The following is a 13,239-nucleotide window of genomic DNA, read 5'->3' on the forward strand; positions in this document are numbered from 1 at the left end:
TCACTTTATTTATGATGTAAAATTAATTTTTATATTTTATGGATATAAAAATAAAATAAAAGTAAATTAAATTGATAAATAAAACAAACATTCTTAATACTTTCTACTTCTACGATAAACGCATTTTTTCTAATTTTGGACTTATACCACTTGTCAACTAAGGGGCTCATATAATGGTTCAAGTCAATTCTCCATAGTAATAAACAGGAGAGTCTACGTAGAAGTTATTCCCAGATAGCACATTATATTCTGAGAATATTCTGAGAATATACTAAAAAGATCACGTCTGATATTCGTATGATATTCCTATGTCCGTAGCAACATTGTTAGCAGTATATCCTCAGAATATCGAGATGAATTTCGAAAATTTTCCTTAAGAGTGTGTAAGAAATATCTATATTAAAAATAATATTCTTCGCTGACAGAATATTATTTTTAATAGATATTTCTTAAACACTCTTAAGGAAAATTTTCGAAATTCATCCCGATATTCTTAGGATATACTGCGAACAATGTTGCTGCGAACATAGGAATATCGTACGAATATCAGACGTGACCTTTTTAGTATATTCTCAGAATATAATGTACGTTATCTGGGTTGCAAGTACACGCGTACCGAAGTGCAGCGCGTCGCCGCACTTTCGTCCTCACCCACGTCTTGACGTCTCTCCCGTTCGGTTTCGCGTCGAGTCGCGGAGCTCGCGATCACCAGTCTCGCTCGCGCGCCCGACCGGGCAGGACCTGGGTGTGGTGTGCGGCGTTAGTATATGATCGATCGTGGGGAATCGACGAGCGTGTTCGTCGTCGTCGTTGTGGTGTCATCGATCAGCGATTGTCCCCGAGATGACATCGTGGCTGCGTCAACCCCGTTGAAGCCTCCCTCCTGCCTCCGTCGATGAAGCGGCCTCAGGATGATGCAGGACATCCCTGGCGGCCCCACCGACGACCAACGTGCCTCGTCCAAGTCGGTACTGCTCAACACCTTCGTCGTGAAGAAGAAACGCTGCCGCGTGTACTTTCATCGTGGCACGCTCATCTGGGAGACCGAGCGACCGCCTTACAGTAAGCGTCGATCGCGAATTTCCTTCACCGTGGAATTTTCACTTAAGAGCCACACATCTCACGGATCATTCCACGAATGTTGAATACTTGGTGCTCACGACCTTGATTAACGTGAAAACGATTCTAATCATCGGACGAAACCTGTTCCGAGTGAATTTTCTTCGGGTACAGGTGGACGTTGGATGAATTTAACTGCTTGCTGTAACAGTGGGCTAATCCACATTTTGTGTAAACGGAGTAAATGAATTACTGATTTCTCATCTTAAAATTCAAAGTAACTTTAAAACCTGACGTGACGGGGCAATTTGACCAGCGAAATTGTTTTTCACCGAAAATTAAAAAATTCTTAGATTTTTGATCAAAAACAATTTAAAAACAATTTAAAAACAATTTACTCTAATCAGAGTAGTTTCGAAACTACTTTAATTAGAGTTTTTGGCTTGCTGCAACTGTGAGATAATCCACATTTTGTAGAAATGGAGTAAATGAATTACTGATTTCTTATCTTAAAATTCAAAATAACTTTAAAACCTGATATAACCGAGCAATTTGGACAGCGATATTATTTTTTAACAAAAATCTATAAGAAATACCTACCCTGTGATTAGAGTTACTTGACAATTTCTACTTTGTTTTATTGGATTTTGTAATTGAATGACAATAATGGGCTGACCCACATTTTGTAAAAATACAGTAAATGAATCGCTGATTTCTCGTCTTAAAATTCAAAATTACTTTAAAACCGAACGTGATGAAGCAACTTGGTTAGCAGCATTGTTTTTTTGTAATCAAAAATCTGTAAGAAATATCTATTCTTAGATGAATTATTCAACACAAATTTTTTTATCGGCCTGTATTATTATCTCATTAATCATGCGAGAAGTTATTAATTAAGAGCGACACGTCCCTCGTAATTACATCAAATAGTATCAAACAATCACAATTGCACTTTGATTAATGTAGAGATAGTTTTAAACATCGACAATGAAATTCTCTCGGAATAAATTTTTTTTAGAGAGCGATTATATATGCGATTATATATATGACGTGTGTTTCGTTTTTAACAAAAACATTGTACGCCGAAAGGTCAAGATTGCATTTTAAGACGCATGCTCAGGTTCGACTTCGATCTTTGATAATGTCTTCTTGGAGAGCTTCTACTCTGAGAAAAGATCCTGGTAACAGCTATTAAATGTCGAGTGAAATAATTGCAGTTAAATTTTAGGTTATAATATATATATAGGTTATATTATTATATTTAGTGATACTTATTCTTAAATATTTAGAAAAGTAAAATTATTATTTATTAACCGAACATTTAATTGGAATTGTTTTATTCAATATTTTGCAGATATTTCCAAACTTTTTTTCGGTGTATATTACTGCAATGTACAATTACTGGTTAACAAGGTTAAATTACTGTCATATTAGAAGGATTACTATTCCATTGATGAAGCAATGTTTTTCCTAGGTCTTCTTCGAAATACCGAATACCTTTCGAAGCTAGTTAACCGTATTAATGAACATTGAGAATTAACACCGATTGAATCATTGCGTTAACGACGTGTATATATATGTTTTCTCTTAACAAGTATATTGAATATTTAATTTACGAGCTATTCAGTTTACCCTTGGAGAGTTGTGGAACTAATGAAGTAAATTATTCGTTCCCGACAGACGCTTGTCAATTCAACCAAATCCGTTCTTGGCAAACATGGATGAACAAACGATGAGATGGCTTGTAATAATTTGTTGCGTTTTTCCCTGTTTGATTCCTCTTTGAAACGCGTTCCTTCAAAGACGAACATAGACGAATAATAATCGACGCTAATTGGATCATGGTCTCGTCGACGTGTCCCTTCTTTTGGCAAAAACGCCAAATATTTCACCTTGTACTTAATTGATCCTCGTTTTTGAACTATTGCTACTCATATGTAGAGTTAAAAATCGATTTATTACGAATTATCAAATATAGGTATATTCATGAATCTGATAAAATCCATTTTTCTATGATATTGCTTACTATTTACTATAACAATGACGCAACTAAAAAAACAATTTTCCAGAAAATGAGTTTGAATATTTTGAATAATTAAAATTCTAAAATTTTTTCTAAAGTATTAATTTTAAAATGCAATTTTGATGAAATAATTAATCGTAGAAATAAAAGTATGTTTTTGAAAATACATTTTTTATGTTTTCGTTTTTTTTCTGTTAGCAACTGCAAAATAATAATTTTTTTAGTTATATCGTTGTTATATCAAATGAGTAATATGAGAAAATAGATTTTATCAGATCAGACACGCACAATTTGCGGACAGTTGCGTGCATCGTTTCGCTTGCAAAATAAAACCCAAGATTATTCAAACCGGATCTGAATAATACAGAATGTAAGTCTTGAATGGGATGTAAATTGTTCTCGTATAAAATCAATTAGATTCAACACGAATTCACAATCCAAGCAGAGTACACATTATCACAATATCAAAATGACGCCAAAATGGTTTAGAAATGATTACTAAAAGTCACTTTTCGATCAGTCACGATTCATTTTAACGTCATTTTGATATTATACATGGAAAGGACGATTTTGAAAAGTAGAAAAAAATTAGTTATAGATCTAATTTTGTTTTGACATTCTAACAACCAGTTTGAGTCCTGCATAATTATTTTGATATTCCAACAAAATTATCAGATCTGTATTTACATTAAACAAAAAAATTTAGTACCTTTAGCGAAACTATTTAGTTGAGGCATTTTTAACAGTAAATATTTAAATATTTTGTTTATATAAAAAAAATTTAATTGGTTTTACAAAATAATTTCTCTGCTTTGTAAATAATAAAAATATTTATTTATACTAACTAAATAATTTAGTTCGCATAAAGTTACATTTGGTTCGGTACATTTTAATAAAAAATTATCTAAATTTTTGGATTACTTCAGTAAATTCATCTTTTTTAGTAAATCCGTATGGTGACTTATTATTCCGCTTGAAAATTTTTCGAATCAATTGGCTCGTGCACAGTGCATCGTCTTGCTTGTTGTTTATTCTCATTTCTTGCCCGTTCACTTTTACCTTATTTCTTAATGATCTCTTGACTCGCTGCCTCGCCACTTATTCCTTGGCTTGGCGTGTTTTTCGAATAAAAAAAAGCTGTAATCACAGAGCGAACGACCAGTTCTGTTCTTTCATGAGTTGTTTAACGTCGCGCTCAGCTAATCCCAAGGCTGAGAAACGAAAAAACACGTGCGTTCTTTTTTAAAATTTATTTATCAGTGCGAATCTTATTTTGCTAGATTGATGTTTCAGCGGCCGATAAAAATCAAAATACTATTATTACGTAATAAGGATCTCCTTTCAAGATCGCTCCTCGTTGAACACGGAAAAAATACTTTTTTGCTGAAATTTCAGATTGACTGTGTTGGAAATCCAAAAGTAAGCAGCGCGTAGTCATATTTATGAGCTAAATTCGTTTAAAAAATACATATATTTGTATCAGTTTAACATCTAACTTTGACCGAAAGTGGTGCTTTTCGTATTTAGATGATGTTCTTACATAAATAATCTTGTTTTTATATAATCTTATTATTGTCTATACTTTTTAAATTATTTAGTATGGAATCTCTGCACTCTAAATGAATGAAAATCGAGCCAATTTTGAAAAAGATATCTAATTATATTTCTGAATCAGTGACTTTCGATTATCTCAACTAGAATATTGTAGTAGATTTAATTAGAAAATTCAGACTTGTCCATTTTTCATTAGAATTCTAATTAATCCAATTGGATACTTTTCTCAATGTGGCTGAGTATTTAGACGTTTCAGCAAAATCGTTTTTTCCATGCGGATACCTCGCGCGTATTTTCCGTTCTTACAGTGTTACGTAATAATTAGTCTATATAATTCTTCATTAAAATTTATCTATCAGCGCGAATCATATTACACTAGATTAGTGTTTCAGCGGATGATAAAAAAATCAAAATACTATTATTACGTAATAAGAATCTCCCTTCAAGATCGCTCCTCGTTGAACACGGAAAAAACAGTTTTTTTGCTGAAATTTCAGATTGGCTGTGTTGGAAATCCAAAAGTAAGTGGCGCGTAGTTATATTTATGAGATAAATTTGTTTAAAAAATATATTTGTATCAGTTTAACATCTAACTTTGACCGAAAGTGGCGCTTCTCGTATTTAGATGATGCTCTTACATAAATAATCTTGTTTTTAATCTTATTATTGTTTATACTCTTTAAATTATTTAGTATGGAATCTCTGCACTCTAAATGAAAATTGAGCCAATCTTGAAAAAGATATCTAATTATATTTCTGAATAAATAAATTTCGATTATCTCAACTAGAATATTGTAGTAAATTTAATTAGAAAATTCAGATTTGTCCATTTTTCATCAGAATTCTAATTAATCCAACTGAATATTTTTCTCAATGTAGCTGAGTATTTAGACGTTTCAGCAAAATCGTTCTTTCAATGCGGATACCTCGCGCGTATTTTTCGTTCTTGCAATGTTACGTAATAATTAGTCTATATAATTCTTTCTCTCTCTTGTTCTTCTCTCTTTTTCTCTCTTTAGTTGATTGCTCTTAAGGCCAACAAGCGCTTATTAATACAACTCAAGCGATTTAGTCCTACAAGGTAGATCGGTCGGTGTGTCTCGAGTTAAGTTTGTGATACACGTTGAAGAGACTGGCTTTGATCTTCCATTGGTACAGCATATTTTGCGATGGTAGACTCAACAACTATTTAAAAAAAATCAATAGGTTACAGATAATTTGAATATGTTGACCTTTCGCTTGAAAGCAGAAATCGCAAGAATAAGGAGACAGGATTGTGATTTACTATGTTAAAAAAAAAAAAAAAATTTACTAGGCAAAGCAGAGTTTTTATTGGACGTTTCTTGTGCACTAACTTGTAATTTGAAGTCTAATCCTCTACGATAACCCGTATTAAACGCTTGTAAACAAACACAATTTATGTGATAAGACAGAATTCGTAAATAAGGCCATAAGAGTCAACTTTTTAGTTGTTAAAACTTTGAGAATTTATTACATCAAAATTATCATATAACTTCGTATAACATTGTACGTTTCGACTCCTATTTGCGTCATCTTTAGCAAATCAAAATTAATAAATATAGAATAAAAATCGCAATCAATCAAACAATATCTTGGTATTCTCATTATCAAAAGTGAGCGATTGCCAGAATATTCGTGAGGCCATAAGCTAGTTATCCAGCACAGTTACTTGGTTGAGTCGCAATAAAACTCAGCTAAAATTTAATCCATGAATTTAATCCGTGAAAAGAATTAAAAAGAAAGAAACAACAAAAATTATTAACTCACCTCACGAAATCAAGCACCTCGCAAACAACCGAAATTTATGTGACAAAATTTATGTGAATAAAACACAATTTATAAAAATAAAGCAAATGTTTGATAAAGTTCGAAAGTTTCAGTTCCTTTAAATGTTGAATAAAATGAGAGAAAATGGGAGAAATGAATGAATGAATCGTTATTTATTAGGCGATATATAAGGGAAACTGGGGAAAGTTGTAACAATTTTTAGAAATATACATGTATTTCTTTATTTATGACATATATGTTTATTTCTTTTAATGCACATGATGCAACAACTATTTAGCTTTATGGTACTATTTGCAAAAAGGTATAATTTTAGGCTGTTTATGAAAATATCAAAATTCGAATTAGTACATCTTGCTCCGATTTGGGGCAAAATGAAACAGAGTTAGGGAAAGTTGTAACATGTTCAAAAAACAAATTATCTGTTCTAAAACAGAAATTCACTGCTCTAAGAACACAAATTCAGTGCTTTAAAAATAAATTATCTGTTCTAAAACAGAAATTATCTTCTTATATGATTTTTGTTTTTAAATCAGTAAATTTATTAAAAAGTAGTGAATTTGTCTTTCAGAATAGATAATTTGTTTTTAAAGCAGTGAATTTGTGTTTGTAAAACAGTGAATAATATCTATTACAATAAGAAATACTTACAACGCATTCGCGGCCATAGGGCATGAAAATGTGACTCAGCGCGTGTTCGCATCGCAGTATTTTGTGACTGTGACAGATTTCCTGATCCGAATAGTCGTCAAAATATTTCAATACTAGAAATTAAAAATACCTATTACGGTCTAAGTTGGATCTTCATTGCTTTCCAATCTTGAATTACTATTATAATATACACTATATATGTACTTGCATATATACCATATTGTAGTCTTTTCCGCGCGTCGAATGTTTTTCCGGATTATAAACGTAATTAAAACCACTCTAGTAAAGTTAAAATATTTCGGTTCACGAAGCAGAACGACACTTTTTTCTTGTCAAATCTTTATTTTTACGCGAAAACGCATCGATTATTTTCATCAAAATTTGAGATGAGCGGGGGGGGGGGGACTCTTCTTAACATTTAATTGTAATGGTGTTACAATGTATCCTGACCGATGTACTTTTAATGATGTTGTAAAAATTTATATAAATATATTTGAAACCACTTAAAAATATAAAAAAAAAAGACATGCACATAACTTGAGAAAACGTATTTTAGAATTAATAAAATGAAAACATGATAAAAAGCATTTTATTTGAAAATTTAAAGCAAGATAAAGTATAACATCGTAAAGTTACACTTACATGGCTTATCTGAGCACCCTATATATAACTTCTTTTACATGCACACGCGATTGATGTCATGAGGCAAACGCAGATCTTGATACCGACTATTTTTGTTCTTCATATGATTATCTTATCTCTTATCATTTAAAAAATATACGCATTGTTACAACTAACCTCCGTTACAACTGTCCCCAGTCTCCCCTACATATATAATACAATCTCTTCAAGCGAAGGAACATTTAGATTCACGGCGCCAAACATACATAACTAAGCATAGATAAGTATTATCTGTTGTAATTATTAGAATATGCATGAAAAAAGAAAAAAAAATACCTAAAGACAAAGAAAGAGGACTAAAAATAATTTAAAAAAATGACTAATAATAATTGATCCAATGATTAAGGAATGGTTCTTAAACAAAGATATCTAAATAACTAATAAATAAACAAAACTTTGTTATAGGTTTAATTGTTCTTCAAATCGTTCATTAAAATTTTTATCTAATTAATGTGAATATTACTTGCACTTAATCGCTTCAAAAAATAAAAGCGATAATATTTTATCAGGATTTTAAATAAAAAGTTGTGTAATCACTATAATATTGACTACCCAGACAGCATAGAATATTTATTTATATTTATGACAAATATAAATAAATATTTCTTGTAAGTATTTTTTACTTGGATTATAATATCTTATTAAGTATTTTTATAGCATTTACAGTATTTATAATAAATACTAAATAATATTTATAATAAATATTTCTAATCTGAGCAATTTAATATATTATATAAAAATATTTATAAAATATTTCAAATAAATCTTATAAATACTTATTACAAATATTTTTTTTATACTTTGTGAATATTGTGTGTAAGTCTGGGTAAATAACTAGTTGTTTATACGTTGTTGTACATAATTCCAACAGTTGCACACAAAGAGAAAGAAGGAACAATCAAACGAAACTTCCTCGTTTGGCCTGGACGATTTTCGCTTGTAAATTTACTTTATAACTTCGAGAGGCAAGGATATCATAAAGAATACCAATAAGTTTTCGGCGATCCGCTCACGTAGATATAAACACATGTCGATACTCGCCTCGTCCTTGAACGCGATTTGCATATCGTTCTATTTCCTCATACGACCGTGCCCGTACACGTTCGCATCATGAATATTAAATAAAATAGCGATAATCACACCGCGGGTGGCAACGCGCGTATCTTTATAACCATTCTCCAGTCCCATGACTGACCTGCGTTCAACAATGAAATCCTTGTGTTCGCGTAGTGTTGCGCGTTCCGTTCGGTTCTACGTGATGATTGATCTTTCAACTTGTGGAGAAAGCGACAAAAATTGAAATTTTGTTTAAAAAAGACTATAACAATTTTTTTGGAAAAACGATGTTAATTAAATTTTAAAACAATTAAATAAAATATTTGTTTCCAATTTTTGAAAAAAAAAACAATACTAATTGAATTAAGTAATGGAGTAGAAAATTTAACAATTTTTCAGCTTATAGAAACATTTGTGCTAAAATAAATAAAAATATGCACAAAGTTTTGTTGAAGTATCTAAAATTTTATTAAGAGCTGAAAATAATAGACCATTAAAATGTAAGACGCTCAAAATGATTACAAAATTTCACAAATGTTGCAATATTGATTTTCATGCTTAAAGCTATATAATTATTTTAGGATCAAACAAAATTATTTTCAGATTTGTATCTAGTTAAATTTTTGGATACAAAATTGTTTTCACCATGTAACATCTTTTTTAGTAATAAAATAAATTTAGACCGTTTATAGGAATAAATTGAATTAATAAAGAAAAAAAAATCAAACTTTTATAACTTTAAAAATAATTGAATAAAAGATATAAGATATTTTTGATTAATTTCGTAGCTCTCTAATTAATACCTAACATGTCTTAATAATAACAATTAATATTTTACACTACATAATTTCTTATTTGTTTCTTCTTGAGTATACTTTATTGAACGTTCTCCAGCTGGCTATCTCTATAGTCTATTATATTAATACTTCCGTCATCGTTTCGATCGTAAAGCCTGGTAAAGCCTTGTAGGGCAGTCTTTTTATTACGTCTACGTCACTCGTGCCGGAAATACTCAGCTAGAGAATAACGCCGATCGAAAATAGCATCGCTAATTTCGCGCCGGCGATGCGACTCGTCGACTTAATAGCGCCTGTTTCGGCACGTTGCAGTGAGGCAAGTGCAATACTTGCAATCTTTCACTTTCCATCGTTCAACCTATAGCTAGTACATTTCTTGCAGTGGCACGTTATCCCGGTCAGACAGGAGAAACCTGTCTGTGAGCGAGAAACCGGCATGTCAATGACCCACGGCCTATGACATGCATGATCTACCTTTTTTAATAACTATCTTTGAAAAATCCTAGATTTCTCTAAACCGCTAAATGACAATTCTACGAAAATAGCCGGAAATTCATTATTACACAGTTTGTTAAAGTGTCTAAAAATTTAGCTAGTAACAGATATAAAAATAATTTTGTTAGACTAAAAAAATTTTTTGCAGCATTGCTGTCATCATGCTTGAGTTTCCTATGTGATTATTTCGATAATCCAACAAAATTATTATTTTAGACCTGTGCGTGCATCTACCTAAAATTTTACATAGAGAAAAAAATAGTCTAAATTTAAATGAATATTTATTTGAATACTGCCAGCTAAACATTTACTTACAATAAATAAATATTTACTTAATAAAAAGAAGTGATTGTTAAATCAAATCAATATTTTTTGTAAATAAATATATTTTTATATTTAGTAAATATTTAGTTGGTACTGTTTAAATAAATATTTATTGAAATTTAGGATATTTTTTTCTCAATGTAGATACTTTAGCAAACTCGTTCTTTCCGTGTATTTATTATGATTTTACATTTTTGTTTATTTTATTATTAATTAACAAATGCGCTCCAGAAAAGAATATACCTATATTAGAGTAAAATATCTTTTTACTTACGACCAACGTCGAAAGTACGTCGCTCGTTGTAATTATGCAAAGACAAATGATTCAGACAGTGACGTAACTAATTTGAGACTGCTGTCGTGAAATATTCGCATATTCATTTTCATGTATTTTTTAGCATTATTGTTGAGGAGCTTATGTTCACATACGTCCTATGTAACATGCGAGGAGGTGAAACAGGTTATTAAACGTACACGCAAATATCGGAACGACCCGATTGAAATGTAAAATGCATAATTATGTAAATTTTGTGTATATTTCCAGCGCAAACAGCATAAAGATTCCTTGATTTGACCTCTCTCTCTCTCTCTCTCTCTCTCTCTCTCTCTCTCTCTCTAGTTAGCCTGTTTTGTCAGCCTGTTAATGAAGTAAATTTACGGGAACCGAATGCAAATTGGTTAATTAGCTTTAGAATGCTAAGTTTCTGAAGAATAATGTCAATTGGAACTTACAACAATTATTATTGTCGAAATTATTATCCGTAAACGTCAAAGTTGCAGAACCAGCTGTTATAAATCCAGAATTAATCGTGAAAATTGATTGAATGGTTGTTATAAATTCATTGCCGAAACAACTGGCTGTCGCGAAGGCGTACTTCTTTTGTGTTATATCCACTTTCCAGATAGCACAGAATATTTATGATAAATATTTATTGTTATTTATTTTTTGAAACATTATATAAATATTTTATACATATTTTATAGGTATAAAGCTTTATTCGAAATATTATTAAATTATAGACTAAATGTTTAATGTAATAATATTTATGATAAAATAAATATTTCTGTTAAGTATTTTTTATTTAAATTATAATGTCTTAGTATAAGTATTTCCATAGCATTTACTACAAGATTTACAATAAATATTTCATAATATTTATAATAAACGTCATTGTCCAGAGGACGCTGGACACAGGCGGCTTCTATTGGACTCGGTATTTCTCGAGCCCGAGCAGGTATGTCAACTCCAGGTCCTCCTTCGTTTCTGAGTTGACCTGGAGTTAGTATGGCTGGGAAGACACAATGGACCTCGTCTGCGTGTCGTTGGTGGGCCCCAACTGGAGGCTGCCTCCCGAGTAACTATTTATAATACATGTCAGAATGTAAAACAGTAACTGCACTGATTTTGTAAAATACAAAAAATACATTTGTCAATTTTTAAAAAAATTGGAATTATATCTACGTATACAACCTTAATTATAAATATAAAACCCTCAAGTTTTATTGTATTTTCTTGGAAAAGGTGGTAATAAAATCTAAAATAAAACTAACAAAATATTAAAATTGTTATAAAAATAAATATTATTTTTTAATACAACCATTTTTAATTTATTTTTTGTTAACTATAGAACGTTTATATCAATTTGTGGGAATACTTTATATTTTTGGCCAAGAAGGGCCATCTGGATATATTAAAATCAAAGTAAAAACATATAAAAAATTATAAACGTATAAAATATACCCATATAAAATTGTAAACAAAAATTCTGGATTGAAATCTGAGGTGAGTTATAAATCGTCCGACGTGGCTTTGAAGAAGAATTGATCGGCATCTTCCGCGACGTACGAGGAAGTCGTAAACGCGGGACAATAACTGTCGTTTTATTAAGGTCGATCACGACGCGCGATACATCGCCGATGAATCGGTTCTCAATAACAACCGTTCGTTATGGCGCGATCGTCGGAATGACAATTACGTTTGAGATTCGAATGAATCGCTATTGTATGTACACTGTTAGAAATGTTTCTAAATTTCATTAACTTTTAAGTTACATAATTGAATTTAATTTCATGAAATTACATTAAATTTAATGTATTTGTAACTAAAAAGTATATTTATGTACATGTACATAAAATTTAATTTATTTTTCATGAAAATTTATGAAATTTAATGTACTTTTCATAAAATTTTATTGAAAGTACATTAAATTTCATAAATTTGATGTACACGTTCATTACATTTAAGTAACTACACTGTAATTTAATTTTCAGTTAAATCATTCATTACTTTTAATTTCGTTCATAACCACGAGCTTCATTTACATGTAAAGGAAGCTCGTGGTTACATTTCTAACACTGTACGTACATATACTGTTAGAAATGTTCTTAAATTTCATTAACTTTTAATATACATTGGTGAAGTTTAATTTCTCTGTAACTGAAAGGACTATTAAAATACATGTTAATGAGATTTAAGTTTACAGTAACTGAAAAATTAAGTGTAATGAAATTTAATATACTTTTCATTTACGGATATAAATGACATTTAATTAATCGTAATTGAAATAACTATTAATGTACTACATATTAATGAAATTTAATGTACTTTTACATTTACGAATATTAATAATATTTTAATTAAGCCTAATATTATTAACGCTTAACGTTTAATACGTTTACGTTTCTTACATGTCATTAAAATAAATTACTTTTCAGTTACAGATCTCGTACTTTTCATTAACGCGTAAATTAATTTCTATAATAATGTGTTCATTAATTTCAATACACACGTTC

The 13,239-nt window shown here is 30.5% G+C and overlaps 1 protein-coding gene across 1 annotated transcript in view; it reads left to right on the plus strand.

Annotated features, from left to right (window-relative positions):
- Positions 1-681: 681 nt before the first annotated feature.
- Positions 682-13,239, plus strand: part of LOC108760590 (ceramide kinase) — a 28,109-nt gene continuing 15,551 nt past the window's right edge. Inside the window, exon 1 of the mRNA XM_018506633.1 lies at positions 682-1,062. Within this exon, the coding sequence (XP_018362135.1) occupies positions 912-1,062 (151 nt within the window). The 5' untranslated portion in view covers positions 682-911. The remainder of the gene's footprint in view (positions 1,063-13,239) is intronic.

Source organism: Trachymyrmex cornetzi, unplaced genomic scaffold (genome assembly GCF_001594075.2).
Source record: "Trachymyrmex cornetzi isolate Tcor2-1 unplaced genomic scaffold, Tcor1.1 scaffold229, whole genome shotgun sequence".
Lineage (NCBI taxonomy): Eukaryota > Metazoa > Arthropoda > Insecta > Hymenoptera > Formicidae > Trachymyrmex > Trachymyrmex cornetzi.